Source organism: Scyliorhinus torazame, chromosome 21 (assembly GCF_047496885.1).
Source record: "Scyliorhinus torazame isolate Kashiwa2021f chromosome 21, sScyTor2.1, whole genome shotgun sequence".
Lineage (NCBI taxonomy): Eukaryota > Metazoa > Chordata > Chondrichthyes > Carcharhiniformes > Scyliorhinidae > Scyliorhinus > Scyliorhinus torazame.
This window is the reverse complement of record NC_092727.1, coordinates 31698752-31717598: the sequence shown is the minus strand read 5'-3', so window position 1 is coordinate 31717598 and position 18847 is coordinate 31698752. Positions and strand designations below refer to the sequence as shown.

The 18847-nt window shown below is 44.3% G+C and overlaps 1 protein-coding gene across 1 annotated transcript in view; it reads left to right on the top strand.

The window, feature by feature from the left end:
• Positions 1-996: 996 nt before the first annotated feature.
• scn3b (sodium channel, voltage-gated, type III, beta) overlaps positions 997-18847 on the top strand; it is a 55424-nt gene continuing 37573 nt past the window's right edge. The window contains exon 1 of the mRNA XM_072486677.1: positions 997-1721. Within this exon, the coding sequence (XP_072342778.1) occupies positions 1667-1721 (55 nt within the window). The 5' untranslated portion in view covers positions 997-1666. The remainder of the gene's footprint in view (positions 1722-18847) is intronic.

Sequence of the window (18847 nt, the reverse complement as noted above, 5' to 3'; positions counted from 1 at the left end):
GGTGACTCGGGAATTTTCACAGTAACTGCACTGTAGTGAGCCTACTTGTGACACTAATAAAGATTATTGTTAAAGATAGCAGTTAAGGAGTATTGTGTCACTGTATTGATTAGCATTGTTTAAGGGATAATTGTAAGATATTGGTTTATGTGATTTTAAATATATTTTAATACTGTGTTAGTAGTAAAGTTTGTTTTAATGTACCATATCCCTATTTTATGTGAAATCACAGCTGCAGCGAGGTACCCTTTCCACCCAGTCTTCCACACTGGTTTCTGTCCAGTATCCTATCCACTTTTGGGGTCTGGTTTGGGATGGTAATATTTTCAATATTTTTATATCTGGTAGAAAGAAATGTTAAAAGAAAATGACAAAAGCCGTTCATTACGACCAAGGCTGATCACCCAATATTATAGTCCCCCTGTCACTCTGAATAAATCAAACAATGGTTTCCAGGACACAGTACAAAAGTGGGCATGTCTGCTAACCTTAGTCCTATTGGACCTCGGTTTATAGCAACTGCTACGTAATTGCTGTTTCCCAAGCAAGTGCCAACATGAATAAAGGAGGCAGTTGATGTTGGCAGCAAGGGCTGTGACTTCCAGAAACAAACAGCCGAGACCATACTTGGTGTTGTTTTGCTTGTCTCTCCCTAGAGGGTTCAACTGACTCTGGTAAAGGGTGGAGTATCACTGACAAATACCACATTGGGCCAGAGTGGATCAAATAGTGTCGATCAACCAGCAGGGCTAATGAATAATTATTGATAATCCGCCCCCCCCCCCCCCCCCCTATTATTTATCCTTCTAATTCACACACTTCAAAGTAAAATGTTGCCCGACTCAAAATAGGCACTGAGATGAGCATTCCCTTCCATTTCACACAGTATATATTATTGCTGAAGGCGGTGTTTGTTTCATTGCTCTCTGCAAGTACCAGTTCAGACTTAGACACCGACTTTGACTCGCCACAATGTGGGCTGCCAACGCATGCGTGTATGTGTTGTTGCCCATTCGAGAAGACGGAGTAAGCGTGGGAATGTGAACAGGGAAAGCGAAACAGGCTAGACTGACAGGCGGCACAAAACAAACAGGAACCACTGGCAACCCGACCCCAGCGACACTAAACACTTCAACCCAGCAACACTGGCGGCGATCAGTTACACATCAGGGCAGTACTCTTCTCAGAAGGAAAGACATCCTTTGTTCTCACCTGAGCTGGAGATGCAATGAATAAAGAGATTGGACATTTGGTGACGCTCGACGAGTTGGTTTATTTCGGGCTCTGCATGTGTTAGGAGAATTTGGGTGTAGTGGAGAGGGGGGGGGGGGGCTCCCATTGTGCTTTCTCTCACTCTCTCTGTGAGTGCTCTTCACTGGGCGCTGTCTCTGGTGCTGAAATCCCAAGTGAAACGACGGCGACTCCTGGGGCAAACTCAACAGTAACAAAGGGATCAAACATCGGCGAGTGGAAGGAACCTGTTGGAGGCTGGCTTCAAACCACCGCGATGAGCCATTGTCTATCTCACAGCCAGCATTCTGTGAGCCCCAGCGTGTGGACGGTGCATCGACAGGCGGAGAAGAGTTTCCCATAAGCAGCTACAAGTGGATCCCGGGCAAGGAAGGTTTCGGATTCAACTGTACCTGTGCCTGGCTGTTCACTGACCATGAATTCGTGGAACGCGGTTCTTTATTCTGTTCAATTGCTCGTTATTCTGTTCGGTAAGTTGACGTTTATTTTTCTCAAATGTGGATTTTTCTTTCTGTTACTAATCATTGAAATTCGATTTAACAAGCGAGCTGACCACCTACACGAAGCGTTAGGAGATGCAAGAACTTAGTAGGATTTGTCAAAGAACAATTGAGGTCTTAGTGGAAAATGAAGAATGTTAAAACTTTTTAAAATATTTAAAAATAGGACAAACCAATGCCTCATTTTCTTACGCAAAGTATTAGTGTGATTACATAATTGTTCTAATATCATGGTATGCAAGTTCAGATCTTCAAACCTCTAAAGGCGATGATGCTAAGTGCCTCCAATATCGATTTTATTACTGTTTCCAATTTTTTTTTTAAATGAGTAGTTTTGGCTTGCTGGCAGTGAGAAACAGCGCTGATATCAATCAGTACAAGAGGACACCAGTTTGTGAAGCAGCCACCATTAACCCCACCTAATTCCGTTTAAATTTGCTTTTGGCATTTCCCAGATTCATTTCGGTGCCCGTTTGGAAAGAACCATCCCCACCCTCCTTGTTCCTATTTAATATTTACGTGTTGCACCCTGCTGTGTGCCAAAGGTTTGTCCAGTGAAGTTTCAGAAACTGTCCCTCATGGAAGAATTCAGGAAAATTATTCCATCGAAGAGAGGAAAACCTCATAGAAAAAAACAAACATGCTGTTTGTTGGGTTCCGCCATGAGCTGGAAACACCCACGTCAAGCACCCCGAAGCGTTACGTTTTTGATAGATTAGCAACTCAAAAGATATAAAAGCTCTAATCCCTAGCAAGACCCCACGTGTACTTTGTAGAACAGATTACCTTAAACTGAGGTCACATTTTAAACCCAGATATATTGGGAATTGTGCGCCGCTGTCAGTCTCCCCCGCATCACCCCACCCACCCCATTTTATTCCAGGGTTCAACAAGAGCTGGAGACTGTGCTGAACAGGCGCCGGAGTGTGGCGACATGGGGATTTGTCCTGTAACTTCATTGCAGTGTTAATGTAAGCCTACTTGTGGCATCTGGCATTTTCCTTCTCCCCACCTCTATCTTTTCGGTTACCCCCTCCCAATTAGCAATCACTACCCCCAGTTTTCAAGACTACTCACAGATCAAATCAAACACCATGGGTAAGAAACACGGCTCCACTAAACCAACCACCCCCCTCCCCCCCCAGTTCCAACTTAAGCTGAAAGGACAAGACGGGTTATAATTAAAATAGTTAATTATCAGTTGTCTGATGCAACAGCATTATTTTATGCCCATTCGGCATATATGTGACTAAGGAGACACCTAGGATGCTCTACACCTCAACACAGCCAACACAAAATAACTAATTATTATTTTATTACATTTTCCTTTGAACTTTATGATTTGGTTTTTCTATGAGACACTTGCAGATTTCTTGGTTTAATAACAAAGAGGCAACCCAGTGACTCCTGCAGATTCCAAATGTATACTAACACGCCCTCTGTCTGACCTGCCACCTGTTGCTTGACCATTCCTCCCCTTATGACAAATAGTTTTTCATGTCTTATTATGTAAGCGTAAAATAAAATCTAATGCTCTCTAAGTGGAATAGATTAATGTTATACTTAAATGGCAGACACATTGGCAGGCACTTGCAGTTGATAGTGTTTCATTCTCTGAACCAGCATTTGGATTTTTAAGCTGTCTGCATTTTCCAGTTTATTGCAGTCTTCCCACTGGCGGCTATTCAGAATTAGACAGGCAGCCTGGCATCTCCACATCATTGATACCTTTGCTTAACATAGGAGGCGGTGATCTCGGAATTCATTTTGGTGCTTCACAGAAGATGAGCTGAAAATAATTGCGAAGAAGTGAAAAATATCGGCATGATTTTAAACTTATTTGACTAATAAGGGAGACATTTTATTTATTCTTCTGCGATATTCTGAACTGCAATTTTCTGAATTAAAAAAAATAAACCCGCTGCTTCGGCTTTTGCTGGTCCTTAAATGATCTCAAGAGTGCTTCCATAGAAAAAAGGTCAGCACATTAATGCCTTCACATGAACACTCCATGTCACTACAAAACTGGCTGAAATACAACACAAATTTTCTGACACTTCTCACCATTGTATGTACACAAGGAGTATAATACAAGTTCAGTAGCCTCTCAGCCTCTGCAGGTGAATCCTACTTTGAAATGCCATACTCACATCTGGGGGTAAAGGATAAGGTTGACTAAAAATTAAAAAAAGTTTACCAGACAACACACAGGACTGTGCGATACTCTGAGCAACTCCAACAATTTAAATAAGATCAACTTTCGCAGCGAGTATTCTGGAGGTAATGATGGAGCTTAGCAAGGCAAAATGGACCAAATAAGTACTTTAATTTCCTGATCATAGAGATCATAGAATTTACAGTGCAGAAGGAGGTCATTCAGCCCATCGAGTCTGCACCGGCTCTTGGAAAGAGCACCCACCCAAGGTCCACACCTCCACCATAACCCAGTAACCCCACCCAACACTAAGGGCAATTTTGGACACTAAGGGCAATTTAGCCTGGCCAATACACCTAACCTGCACATCTTTGGACTGTGGGAGGAAACCGGAGCACCCGGAGGAAACCCATGCACACACGGGGAGAATGTGCAGACTCTGCACAGACAGTGACCCAATCCTGGAATCGATCCGGGACCCTGGAGGTGTGAAGCAATTATGCTATCCACAATGCTACCATGCTGCCCGATAAGCAATGTCTTAAGTTACTGGAAGATCTACTTCTTGATGCAGGAGTAGAACTTACTGAATTTGGTGTTTAATATGGATAGGCAGCACGGTAGCACAGTGGTTAGCACTGTTGTTTCACAGCGGCTTGGGTCACTGTCCATGGGAAGTCTGCACGTTCTCCCCATGTTTGGTGGGTTTCCTCCAGATGCTCGGCTCTCCTCCCACACGTCCTGAAAGACGTGCTTGTTTGGTGAATTGGACATTCTGAATTCTCCCGCGGTGCACCCGAAAAGGTGCCGGATTGCAGTGTTAATGTAAGCCTACTTGTGACACTAATAAAGATTATTATCTTGGCTTAAGCCTACATCGGAGAAGAAACCTGTTCAAACACTGAAAATACACAGTGTTCATCACTGGGTGAGAAGATCAAAACTGTTTTGAGATTTGGGGTGTGTACCCTTTGTCAAAAGTCATTTACCATCCTGACTTGGAAGTATATTGCCATTTTTTCATTATCACGGGGTCAAAATCCTGGAGCTCCCTCACACATGGACTGCAGCAGTTCAAGGCAGCTCACCACCATTGTCTCAAGGGCAATTAGGGATGGGCAATAAATGCTGGCTCAGCCAATGTCACCCACATCCCTTGAAGTATTTGTTTAAAATTGCAAGTTGAGTGAATAAAACAAAAAAAAGGGGTGAAAGAATAAAGATGTGATTAGATTTAATGTTCAAACAGTTTTCTTTCTCAAAGCTGGTAAGAGTCGAACTTGTTGCCTGATTGATGGAGTGAGGCAATTAAGATTCAAAAGAGAACAAAATCCTCTTCCTAATGAACTGCCAACATACAGGCCATGCAGAAAATTCACTTGATTGCATATTTTCAATAATCATTTTAGAAAATGTTGGTTCATATAAAAGCACACATTTTGGGGAATTCAACACATATACATATTGCAATTAAGGTTCCAGCATCAACTTGGCATGAAGTTTCATCTCATTAATATTCTGTCGATAAAATGATTAACGGTTCATATAGCAGACTCTCAGATTCTTAGAACTAGTGCACTCTATAAAGTAATGAGCTACAATTATTTTACTTTCTAGCATTTTCTTTCACCATGATAGAACTATAGAATGTAAATCTAACTTCAGCAATTAACATTCTAGAAACTTTTGAGAACATTTGTCTCATATCTATTTTTAGACTACATCTAATCAATAATTCTTGAGCTCTGTATAATACATTTATCTAAACTTTATATTATTTTAACTAAACTAATTTGTACCCAGCTTAAGGCAGATTTTATATTGAGACTATAGGTGATTAATGAATAAATATGTATAGTGTAATATTAATGTCCAAGTTAAAATATAATTAGAAGGTAAAATTAAACTACTGAATAACTATTTTATGTATAAATAATTAGTTGAAGGATAACACTTGAAGGGGAACTAAATAGGCTAAACATTGCCTTTTCACATCTGAAACCTAGCTTAAAATTAATATATATTAATGATCTTGGTGCACAGGGACAATTTCAAAGTTTGAGGATGACACAAAACTTGGGAGTATTGTAAACTGTGAAGAGGATAGTGTAGAACTTTAAAAGGACATGGACAAGTTGGTGCAGTGGGCAGATGAGGTTCAATGCAGAGAAGTGTGTGGGTTATGCATTTTAAGAAGAAGAACATGCAGATACAACATAAAATAAGGGGCAAAATTCTTATGGGAGTGCAGGAGCAGAGGGATCTGCGTGTACACGTGCATAGATCATTTAAGGCAGCAGGACAGGTGGAGAGAACCGTTAAAGCATATAGTATCCTGGGTTTTATTAATAAGGGCATAGTACAAGAGCAAGAGGTTATGCTGAACATATACAGGATGCTAGTTAGACCTCAGCTGGAGTATTGTATACAATTCTGGGCACCACACTATAGGAAGGATGTGAACGCATTGGAGAGAGTGTAGAAGAGGTTTACAACGTTGCAGGGGTGAGAAACTTCAGTTATGAGGATAGATTGAAGAGGTTAGGACTGTTTACGTAGAGACAAGGGAAGAAAGAGGAGATTTGATAGAGATGTTAAAAATCATGAGGGCGCAGGACAGAATAGATAGGGAGAGAGAAACTGTTCTCTTTAACAAAGGTATTGAAAACGAGAGGGCACAGATTTAGTAATTTGCAAAAGAAGTCAATGCAATGTGGGAAAAAAAACCTTTGTACACAGTGAATCCTTCCAAGTCGGTAATGTACTGATTGGAAATGCGGTAGAGGTAGCTTCAATCGAGGCATTCAAGAGGACATTAGGGGATTCTTTGAATAGAAGCAATGTGCAGGGGTATAGAGAAAAGACAAACACTAGGTTACAATGCACAGAGAGCTGGTGCAGACACAATAGGCTGAATGGCCTCCTTCTATGTCGTAACAATTCTGTGATTAAAATTGGACACAAAATGCTCAAGAGTTTCAAGGGTGCGATACAAGTCACATTTGGATAGTCTTAAAGTCCCTTTCTACTGCTTGCAGTTCTACAATGTCAAAAATAATTCAGTGTCAATTAGATGTACAGTGTGAAGAATATCAAGTTTCTCCACATTAATAAACTTCAAACAAGTACAAAAAAATTGTCAATGTTAACATTTTGCTTCTTGTTACAAATTGCATTTAGTGGAATCTTTTGGTCCAAGTTTGGGAAGTGGCATACGATAGTAAGCTAATAATTGGAATGTTTTATCAAATTACTGCCGAATTGGCTAGTTATGGAAATGTTTGAACATCAATTTTCATGGATTCGAACACAGAAAAGGGATACCCGCTTTTTTGCCAATTACCCCATAGCCTTTTCCCTCATTGCAGGCTCAAGCAGATTCTATGAATTTACGGTACCCAAGCAAGTGGCATAAATCTCTCAACAAAATTTCAAGATCCTCTCGGGCATTTATTTATAGATTCAATGCATAAATTAGTGCTGAATGTCTAAAATTGATTCATTTATTAAGTTGTTGAGTAAGCCAATTAGAAGCAAACTGACCTATTTTATGATTTGATTCAGCAACTTTAGCTTTGTAATAATAAAACAGTAGCAGAAGCTTTCCTCTTGGCAGTAAGTATAGCATTTATAAAGATTACCATTATGATTTCTCTACACTAACACACACACAGCCAACATTTTCTCCATGTGTCAATTCTGGATAACTTGACCAAAACTGAAGGTTACTTCCTGCAGTTAAATAGTGAGTTAGAATAGGAATTAAATAGTGAAATAGAAGAGGGTCAATGTTAATTTGGATTAAAAATTGGCTTAAGTACAGAAACAGCAGGTCAGACTGGAGTATAGTTATATGAATACAGACCAAGTATGCCAATGATACTAAATTTGGAGTTGTGGCAAACAGTGAGAATGATACCAATTGATGGCCACAGGACATTCAGCAGAACAGGCAGACAAGTGGCAGATGGAATTTAACACTCAGCAATGTGAGGTGATACTTAATTTGATATTTCTAAAAGCATGTATAGACAGAAACCTGGAGGTTCATATGCACACATCTTTGAATGTGGTTGAAGTATTGAGCTGGATTTTCATCTTAGCGGCAGGTAGCTGGAGTCAAGAAATTTACTGTGTCCACCTTGGAAAAAAGTACCCGCAAGGTGGGAATTTCTTTTTCCGGGAGGGAATACAAGGGGGATGGGTGTGGTCTAGGTGCTAAGTGGAAGCAGTTTGGAGGTAGCCACAGGGGTTGTCGGGCACATAGACATGCTGATTAAGAGACTTGGTGCTCCTGGACTTCATCCATTACAATAAAACAACCCTCTAGCCTTTACCTTTCATGCCCCTCACACTGCCCATTCCCCCTCCATGCCACTTCGTGCCCCCTGCCCACCAATGGCCTCTCATTCCCCCCATGCCAACCAATACTCTTGCACCTACCTTCCAAGCCAACCTATGCTCCTGAAATTACCCTCCCTAGTCCCTCATACCTTCCATGACAACCTATACCTCTGCATCCATGCCAATGGCCACTCCTTGCACATTGTTGACTGAGAGCCCGGGCATTCATTAGTCTGTTGAAACAGCTGTGCCAAAAAGAGAGAGTTGCATATTGCTTAGATCTACTTCTTAATTGCCCAGTGTTTAGTTATATAAGATAATGAAGTGTCAAGTGCATACAGGTTTAGCTACTGATACTTTAAAGGGCTGGTTGGTTGACACATTCATTTATTGCACTGCAACAAAAGGAACATTTTGTAAGAAATTTATGAACAAATGATTTTCACATGGCATATCATTCCCTAATTCTGTCCTGAGTTCGGACTGGGTAAATGATCGTTCAAATGCTAAAAATTGGCATGGAGGGTATGAGTGGTAAATGGGAATGGGAGGGAGGATGAGATGGAAAAACAATCACCTTCTAAAAACAATGAGCTTAGACATAACAGGTGTGCATCTAGGAAGCACTTCAAGCGTTTATGGAGCACGAGGTGCTGTGTTAACATTTGAATGTAAAGAAGTTATGCTGAATCTTCATGAGGCTCAGCCTTGGTTACAACTAGAATACTACATCCAACTCTGGGCACCACACTTTAGGAAGGATGTAAAGACATTGGAGATGGTGCAGTAAAGATTAATGCCAAATTCCAGTGATGAGGGCTTTTGGTTTCATGGACAGAATGATAAAGCCAAGGCTGTTCACGTCCAAGAAGAGGAATTTGAGGAGATTTGATATTGGCATTCAAAATCATGAGGGACCTGGACAAAGCAGATAGGAAAAAACTGTTTCCATTGGTGGAAGGGTTGAGAACCAGACGATATCACATTAAAGTGAATGGCAAAAAACACAAAGGTGGCATAAGGAAAAACATGTTTATGCAGTGAATGTGTAGGATCTGGAATGCTCTGCTTTAGAATGTGATGGAGGTAGATTCTTCTTAAAACATAAGATGTTGAGGGGACTGGAAAGGGTGGATGCTAAAAGGATGTTTCCCCTAGTGGAAGAGACGAGGCAGGTGATTTTCGGCCACGTTGCACCCGGCACAAATCACGCTATATCGGGGAAATTCCTGGAGAGGCCAAAACGGGATTCTCGCCAGTCGAAAAATGGTTTGTGATCTTCCCAGGCTCTTCCTGCTGGCATGAACCAGATCTTGTGCAGAAAGGACTAGAAGCTGATTTTGATTAATTTGACAGAATTTTAATCTCAATAACACGATGAAGTCAGATCTTCCACCCTCTCTATGTTCCTGCCCCCACCACCGAGAATTCACCCAGCCTCAAATCTTTGCTGGACCTTAAAAGCAGGGACCAGGCATCATGACTCAGAGGGTGAGGGGGAGCAAGTAGGTGAGTACCGCTTAGCACTTACCTCCAGAGGACACAAGAGCAAGTCAGCTGCTGCCATGGTGCAGGTCTGGGGAGGTCAGGCTGGATTGGGCGGCCTCAATTTGGGTGTCCTTACTGGGATGGGGGTCGCATGACTAGTTTTCTGTCTGATTGCTCAAAAATCTTTGAAGTAATTCATTTGAGGTCAATTTCAAAGCACCGTCAAGTTGCAATGGCTACTCATCTCTCGGTTTACTTGAAAGGTTCTGTGTTATTTTGTTGACATTCCACTTCATGCCCAATTAACTATTAGAAGCAGCAGATCTGGCAGCTATTGCCTCAATCAAAGGAGCTTTTCCGATATTAACACAGCACCTCATGCTCCATAAATGCTTCCTAAAACGCACACCCGTTATGTATAAGCTCATTATTTTTAGAAGGGGATTATTTTTCCATCTTATCTGAGCTATATGTCTTTCATGGAAGCTAGTTTTTGCCATTGAAACAGGTGGGTGCACTCAAAAATTATAGTGCAAGGTTTCCTCACAGGCACTGTTATTCTCTACATGAGCACCAGAGTTATGAGCACAATCTCCCACATTTTGCTGCCAATTGCCTTGGGGATAAGGGCTCCTAGTCTGGACAGGAGGGAGTCTAAAGACTGAAAGCTGCCAGCCCAAGGGGCTGACTGCATGTCACTCAGAGAGAGAAGGGAGGACAGTCATGTGAAGGGCAGGAAAGGGAGGCAATATTTGATTCCCCATTAGGCTTCAAGCCATAGGTCATGCACTAACTGCCCAAGTGTATAGAGTATTATGGCATGACAGCAATAGGATCGTGAGCCTGAGTATCTATTATGCATATTGGTCTGGCTCTGGGCGACCTTTGAAAGGACTTGTGCCCTCTCACAATCCTGCGGGTTTTGCTCATCCAGCCAATTGGCCATTATAATATATTCTTCATCACTCTGAGCTGCCTCACTTGCCAAGTCAGGGTTGGTGGTGGAATCCTTATTCCTCAAGGGTTGAAGGTTGGGGGCTGGGCATCAGGAAGGCTAGGATAGCGCCTCATAGCAGCAACCACCCAACTGCACTGGGGGGTCCGGGAACCATCATACCACATTTGGGCTTCCATGAGTCATAGCACATGAAGGACCCCAGTGCAGCTGATGTGATCGGAAGGAACAACTGGACAGGAAGTCATTAGAAACTATGATGTGGCGCGGGCAGTGCCCTTTGAGGCGATGATGTGTTATGGCCAACAGCTAATTGAGGTGGCGCATGCCACCGGAGACAAAGGATTGTCAGCCTCCAGGATCATGAGGACAAAGCGGGTTGTGAGGGATTGAGGTTCTTGTGATGGGAACCCTTACTGACCGTCTCTCCCTCTCCTTCTCCCATTCTTCCCAGAGTAACGATGAATTTTGGAATAGAGCCAGTTGAGATGGCAATTATCCTTTTCAATGCAGTGTCGGTGGACAGTTGCTGCCCACTGCGGCAAGGCTAACCCAGGCTGGAGACTGAACGAGAACAAGGGGGCACTGGTCAAGTTCAAGGCGCAGCCACCCAATAGGCCAAGGAGGGGGCCAGATGGCAATGGTGAAGGAGACTTCGGGTATACAGGACTTGCATGTTATACAATGAGCCGTTGAAGGCTCTGCTTCACCTCGCAGACCTGGTGCCATGTGGGGGAGGAGGACACCTGTTCTCAGTGGCAGTGAAGGTCACGGCAGTCGTGAACTTTTTCTATCACCGGGAATTCTAGGGCTCGAATGGGACTTTTGTGACATTTCACAATCATCAGCCCACAAGTGCATCCAGGAGGTCACAAATGCTCTGTATGCCTAGGCATCCGACTACACCACCTTTGACCTGATCCAGACTCACCAAGATGCCTGGGCTGCAGGTTCAGGGTGCCACAGGTCCAGGGGGCCATCGACCCATGTATGTCCCATTGAGAGCACCGGAGCATCAGGGAGAGCCCTTCGTTTACCAGAAGGAGTTTATCTCCCTGAATATTTAAATCATACGCGCCACCACCTCAACATCATGCACGTGTAATAATAATGTTTATTGTCACAAGTAGGCTTACATTAACACTGCAATGAAGTTACTGTGAAAAGCCCCTAGTTGCCAGATTTCGGCGCCTGTTCGGGTACACAGAGGGAGAATCAAGAATTCACCTAACAGCACGTCTTTTGGGACTTGTGGGGGGAAACCAGAGGAAACCCACGCAAACATGGGGAGAATGTGCAGACTCCGCACAGACAGTGACCCAAGCTGGGAATCGAACCTGGGACCCTGGCGCTGTGAAGCAACAGTACTACCCATTGTGCTACCCAGCTGCCCACCAAGATGCTATCCTGGAAGTGTGCATGACAGTTACATCTGGGGCACTCGGAGATCCTTGGGATCTTCGAGGACCACCCCAGGCTGAAAGGTTAGATTGCAGAGGAAAATAGATACCCACTGAGGTCAAGGCTGATGACGCCAGTGCAGAGGCCCGAGATTGAGGCGGAGTCCCATTATAACGAGGCCCATGCCACACTGACTGTTATTGAGCAGATCATAGGCTGACTAAAGATACGATTCCACTGCCTCGACCCCTCTGGTGGTGCTTTGCAGTACAGCCGCCAGAGGGTCTCCCGCATCATTGTGGTCTGCTGTGCCTTCCACAACCTGGCACAGCAGACCACAATGATGACAAGCTGCTGATATTCTGGAGGAGGAGGAGGAATGTGAAGCTTCCTCTGAGGAGGTGGACCAGAAAGGAGTGGAGGATGAGCCATAGGAGGACCCGGAGGATGGAGGACAGACGGCAGCGAGGGTCCAACTATATGGAGGACCTTATAGCCAATTAGGGGGCTTGGTATCCAGCAGCTTAACAAGCATCCCCCCCCCCCCCCCCCCCCCCCCATCCCAAAGCCTTCCACGGATTTCATTGACATCACAGCAGGGTGTTTGGCCTCGGTTGGCTCTGCCAGCAAGTCACCTTTCAAGGCAGGACGACGATGATGACTCGCTACGAGGAAAGCAGTGATGCTCCTTTGGTTTTGTTCAAGTCTGACTCCAGTCTGTCTTCTGACTGCGCACCTGGGCTCATGTCGGAGGTTGGGGCACAATCATTTGGCCCAACATTTGGGGGGGGGGGCCAGCAGCATAGAGCAAATCTTCGCACAGCTATCCCGCTGGCTTCACTGGGAGTGAGCGCTGAGAGACCGTTTAAATGCAGCTCCCCCTTGTTAACAGGGTACAGCTAAACCCCAGTTAAGGTGAATTAAATGCCTGCGGATTCCAAATTGGCATGAATCACGGGGGGGGGGGGGGGGGGGGGGGGTGTTAATTTATTGCGCGGGAAGATGACAATCAGAATCACAGAGGCTAAAGCACGCCCAAAATTCTCACGCCCAAAATGACACTTTGTCATTTTTATGGGGAAAATCCACTCTCGAACTAGGGGACACAGTTTAAAAACAGATAAAGATGAGGAGAAACATTTCTCTCAGAGGTTGTGAACCTTTGGAATTCACTTCTCCAAAGAGTGGCAGAGGCAGTCATTGAATATTTTTAAGGCAGGGGCAGAAGATGTTTGACTAACACAGAAGTCAAAGATTATCGGGGGTAGACTGAAAGTAGGGCGGAGCCCACAATCAGATCAGCCATGGTCTTATTGAATGGCTAGGCAGGCTCGAGGGGCTGAATGGCCTCCTCCTGCCTAATTTGTTTGTTCAATCATGGTTTTCAAAAGGAAACAGGGTAATTACCTGAATAGAAAAATGTTGCAAGGTCATGGGAAAAAGGCAGAGGAATATGACGGAGTTGTCCTTGCAGTAAGCCAGCACAGTCACAGCAGGTCAAATAGCCTCCTCCTGTGTGTGGAGTTTGCACATTCTCCCCGTCTTTGCGTGGGTTTCGCCCCCATAACCCAAAAAGATGTGCAGACTAGGTGGATTGGCCATGCTAAATTGTCACTTAATTGGGAAAAATGAATTGTGTACTCTAAATTTATGAAAAGAAAATAGCCTCCTCCTGTACTGTAAGTACTCTATAATTCAACAACACCCTCAATAGTTATTATTCTCTTATTACTTCTGGTAACAATAGGTGGATTTCTATTGATAGGTCGCAACACTGTTCCTTAAATATAGGAGAGCATACTTATTGTTTGAGCTTCTGAATTCTACCTCTGTGTACCCGAACAGGCACCAGAATGTGGTGATTAGAGGCTTTTACCAGTAACTTCATTGCAGTGTTAATGTACGATTATTTTTTTTAAAAGGACAGCATGGTAGCACAGTGGTTAGCACTGTTGCTTCACAGCTCCAGGATCCCAGGTTCGATCCCTGACTTGGGTCACTGTCTGTGGGGAATCTGCACATTCTCCCAGTGTCTGTGTGGGTTTCCTCCGGGTGCTCCGGTTTCCTCCCACATGTCCCGAAAGAGGTGCTGTTAGGTAATTTGGACATTCTGATTCTGGGCTGGACTGGGCTACAGAACTAATCACCAACAGGAGGTCTTGGGCTTATGGCCTTTTCCTGAATTTTTAGACAGTCTTGGAACGTTTTGGCGTTCCTGAGCAAATAATTTATTTCTTCCAACTTCTGCAATCACGCTGTGATTTTGACAAATTGGTATAATGATGCATTCACCTAGATATTAAAACTATGTTTATTATCACAATATTGAAATAATGCCATTTGTTAGGCAAAGCTATTGGATGAAACCTTGAATAGAAGGGGAAAAAATCAAGAAAATATAATTCAATTTGTAAATATACATTTAAACAGAATTACTCTGGCTCACATTTCTTTAAGCGCCTGATTCTTTCCACCATTCCTGAATGTTTCCTTCTATTCATGCTTTGATCGGATTGCTTCTTCTAATGTCAGAAATGGCATTACTTTTTTCTAATTCAGTTTACTTTACAATATTTACTATCCAAATGATCTTGCACCTTCACTTTTGAGTGGCATATCACAGGTAAAATATTATGTCTAATTCGATGAAAATTATATTTATTCATCTCTGCAAGTGTAAAGGCATTTGACTTATTTATAACATTGAATTAAAGATGTTAAACCCAGCATGGTTTTTTGTTTAAGACAAATTTAGGTGTTTTCTCAGTTGTTTACCTTGATGCCTATGAAAGCAGACACTGTAAACCTAATTAACTAGTCCAGTGTTTTGCAAACTTTTTTTCCGGGGATCCATTTTTACCAACCGGCCAACCTTCGGAACCCAATCTGGCCGATGTTCGCGACCCACATCGGTCGACCTTCGCGACCCATGGCAGCCGACCTTCGCGACCCACCATTTTCTCTTACCTTGTTTGCTGCTAACAAAATGGAGGAATCACAATCACGCCCAAAGAAACTGAAAATGTTTTCATCCTCTAGAAATTGGAGGTTCACCACATTTCACCTAAACATTACACCTAAACATTACAATTAAAAATGTAAAAAAATAAAAGACACTTAAAAATCAATTAATTGATAAAGATTCCAAATACAACCTGCAGGCACTTTGTTTTGGAATGTTTAAAAATCAAGATTAAAAAAGTTGACATCTCTTAGTTGAAGTTCCACTGCAGTGAAACCATCGTTGGATCACTCACCATTCAAGGAGTAAGAGACTTCAACTTCATCAGCATCCAAGTTCAGAAAGGAACCAATCATTCTCCCTGAACTTTTAGCAGCCGCCTTTTAACAAGGCCGGCTGCGAATGGCCTTCAAAAAGGTTGCGACCAGATTTTTAAAAAAGTGGCCACGCACTGCACATGCATGCCCGCTCATCGGTGTGCATGCACAAAACTCTGCGCATGTGCACCGATGAGCGGGTACGCATGCGTAGTGCGGCCGCATTTTTTGTATAAGTTCATGGCAATTTTGAAGGGCATTTTGAGGAGGCATGGGATTTGTTGTGGACCATGAGGTTCAGGTGGGAGCCTGAGGATGTGTGAGGAATAAGGGCGAGAAATCACAGCTCAAATCATAGAATTTACAGTGCAGAAGGAGGCCATTCAGCCCATCGAGTCTGCACCGGCTCTTGGAAAGAGCACCCTACCCAAGGTCCACACCTCCATCCTATCCCCATAACCCAGTAACCCCACCCAACACTAAGGGCAATTTTGGACACTATGGGCAATTTAGCATGGCCAATCCCCCTAACCTGCACATCTTTGGACTGTGGGAGGAAACCGGAGCACCCGGAGGAAACCCACGCACACACAGGGAGGATGTGCAGATTCCACACAGACAGTGACCCAAGTCAGGAATCGAACCTGGGACCCTGGAGCTGTGAAGCAACTGTGCCATCCACAATGCTACCGTGCTGCGAAAGACAAACAGCTTCTAAAACTGATACAAAGTCCCCGAAGACCTTCGAACAAGCTGCCTTGGCACTCGGCTGCCCTGTGACTGCCTAGAATTTTCCTCTGGGATCATCGAGCCTGACTTGATCCAGTCATCACCTCTGTAGAACAGAAATTGGAGCTAATGGATACGTTAATGTGGGCATTATTAAAAGCCGGCTGCTGCGGCTGTTGCACGCAGATTTGCGCGATTGGGAGTGCCACGTCGGACAGCTCCATGACCCTCCCAACACCCGCCCACGGGTCGCGCCCCCGACTTTGACAATGCCCAAACTCGCCAGTCCTCTCCATAATCATATTCCTCCGTGTAACATTTCCTAGTACACAGGACAACACTGTAATACAGAGCACCAGATCATGGTCTCATGTCACTGTTTCCCATGCAGCGGATCTACTGACCTCAGTCAATCCATCATGGTCTCAGTCAACCCATTGAAGGTGCATAGAAAATGAAGCTTTATTTCACAAACAAGGAGGGAACAATGTGGTTGACACTCACGCACCTCTGAGCAATCTGTGAAAGGTCATTATTCCTTCAGAGTATCCATTGCACTAAGGGCTGGATTTTCCCTACCAAGGCAGGTACTCAAGTTGGGAAATTTCCCAACCTGAATGAGCCATCCCGGTTTAACGTCCCCGTTAGCCCCAATTCCTGCTCTATGGAGGTGATGACTGGATCAAGTCAGGCTCGCTGATCCCAGAGGAAAATTCTCGGCAATCAGAGGGCAGCCGAGTGCCAAGGCAGCTAGTTAGAAGGTCTTCTGGGGACTTTGTACCAGTTGTTTTAGAAGCTGTTTGGCTTTCTCGCCCTTATTCCTCACACATCCTCAGGCTCCCACCTGATTCCCATGGTCCACAACAAATCCCATGCCTCCTCATAATGCCCAAGGCTATTCCATGCCAGCTCAAGTTCTGCCCCAAACCCCATTCGCCCTCATATTCCCATGCCATCTTCAAAGCCACTCATTTGGTATTCATCACGGGCAGATATCAGGAGCCATGAGGAGAAGAAAGAAAACTTCTTGCAATCTAATATAGCTCTCAGTCATACAAACTTGATAGAGAAAAAACTCCCTTTCATCAAACACATTTAAAGCGTTTAAATCTCAAGTCTCTAATAAACACACACTTCCATTCAGATCCCACATCGAAGACAGCTAATACTTTAATCGTCAATTTTTCAACCTGTGAACTCAGAACTTCTGCTGAGATAGCCAGTGGCTTTGACATTCCGCCAAGCATTGATGATGACGACACAATTGTCGATTTCGGTGGGAGAACAGCTGGTGAGTCAGTTTCAGCGGGAGCAGTGCGGAAGTGGCTGCTGGGAGGTAAGTCTGTCCTTTAAAGGCACTTGTCTTTGCAGGAGCAGGCCAGTCGATTTCGGCGGGAGAACAGCTGGTGAGTCAGTTTCAGCGGGAGCAGTGCGGAAGTGGCTGCTGGGAGGTAAGTCTGTCCTTTAAAAGCACTTGTCTTTGCAGGGGCAGGCCAGTCGATTTCGGCGGGAGAACAGCTGGTGAGTCAGTTTCAGCGGGAGCAGTGCGGAAGTGGCTGCTGGGAGGTAAGTCTGTCCTTTAAAAACACTTGTCTTTGCAGGGGCAGGCCAGTCGATTTCGGCGGGAGTGGAGCTGGCTGGTTAGTCAATTTCAGCAGGAGCTGAGAAGTTTTCTTTTTTTTTAAATTAGTGTTTTAGACGGGAACAGGAAGTCGACTCGCGGACGTCTGGGAAGACCCTCACCAATAAATTCTGGTGGAGAGGAAACCCGAGACACTGCACGTGTAGTGTCTCCCACCCGCCCTCCTCCTCTAACCTAATAATAAAACCCATTGGTCTGAGGTAGGTACCATATTTTATTTTATTATATTATTATTATTTTTTATAAAAAATTTAATTTAGTTGTTAGCCAGATCTTGGTAGAAAGTTAGAGGAATGGCAGGGAAGGGAGTGCAATGTTCCTCCTGCAGGATGTTTGAGGTGAGGGATGCAGTTAGTGTCCCTGCTGATTTTACCTGCAGGAAGTGCTGCCATCTCCAGCTCCTCCAAGACCGAGTTAGGGAACTGGAGCTGGAGTTGGAAGAACTTCGGATCATTCGGGAGGCAGAAGGGGTCATAGATAGCAGCTTCAGGGAATTAGTTACACCAAAGATTGGAGATAGGTGGGTAACTGTAAGAGGGACTGGGAAAAAGCAGTCAGTGCAGGGATCCCCTGCGGTCGTTCCCCTGAGAAACAAGTATACCGCTTTGGATACTTGTGGGGGGGACGACTTACCAGGGGTAAGCCATGGGGTGCGGGCCTCTGGCACGGAGTCTGTCCCTGTTGCTCAGAAGGGAAGGGGGGAGAGGAGCAGAGCATTAGTAATTGGAGACTCTATAGTCAGGGGCACAGATAGGAGATTTTGTGGGAGCGTGAGAGACTCACGTTTGGTATGTTGCCTCCCAGGTGCAAGGGTACGTGATGTCTCGGATCGTGTTTTCCGGGTCCTTAGGGGGAGGGGAGCAGCCCCAAGTCGTGGTCCACATTGGCATTAACGACATAGGTAGGAAAGGGGACAAGGATGTCAGGCAGGCTTTCAGGGAGCTAGGATGGAAGCTCAGAACTAGAACAGAGTTGTTATCTCTGGGTTGTTGCCCGTGCCACGTGATAGTGAGATGAGGAATAGGGAGAGAGAGCATTTAAACACGTGGCTACAGGGATGGTGCAGGCGGGAGGGATTCAGATTTCTGGATAACTGGAGCTCT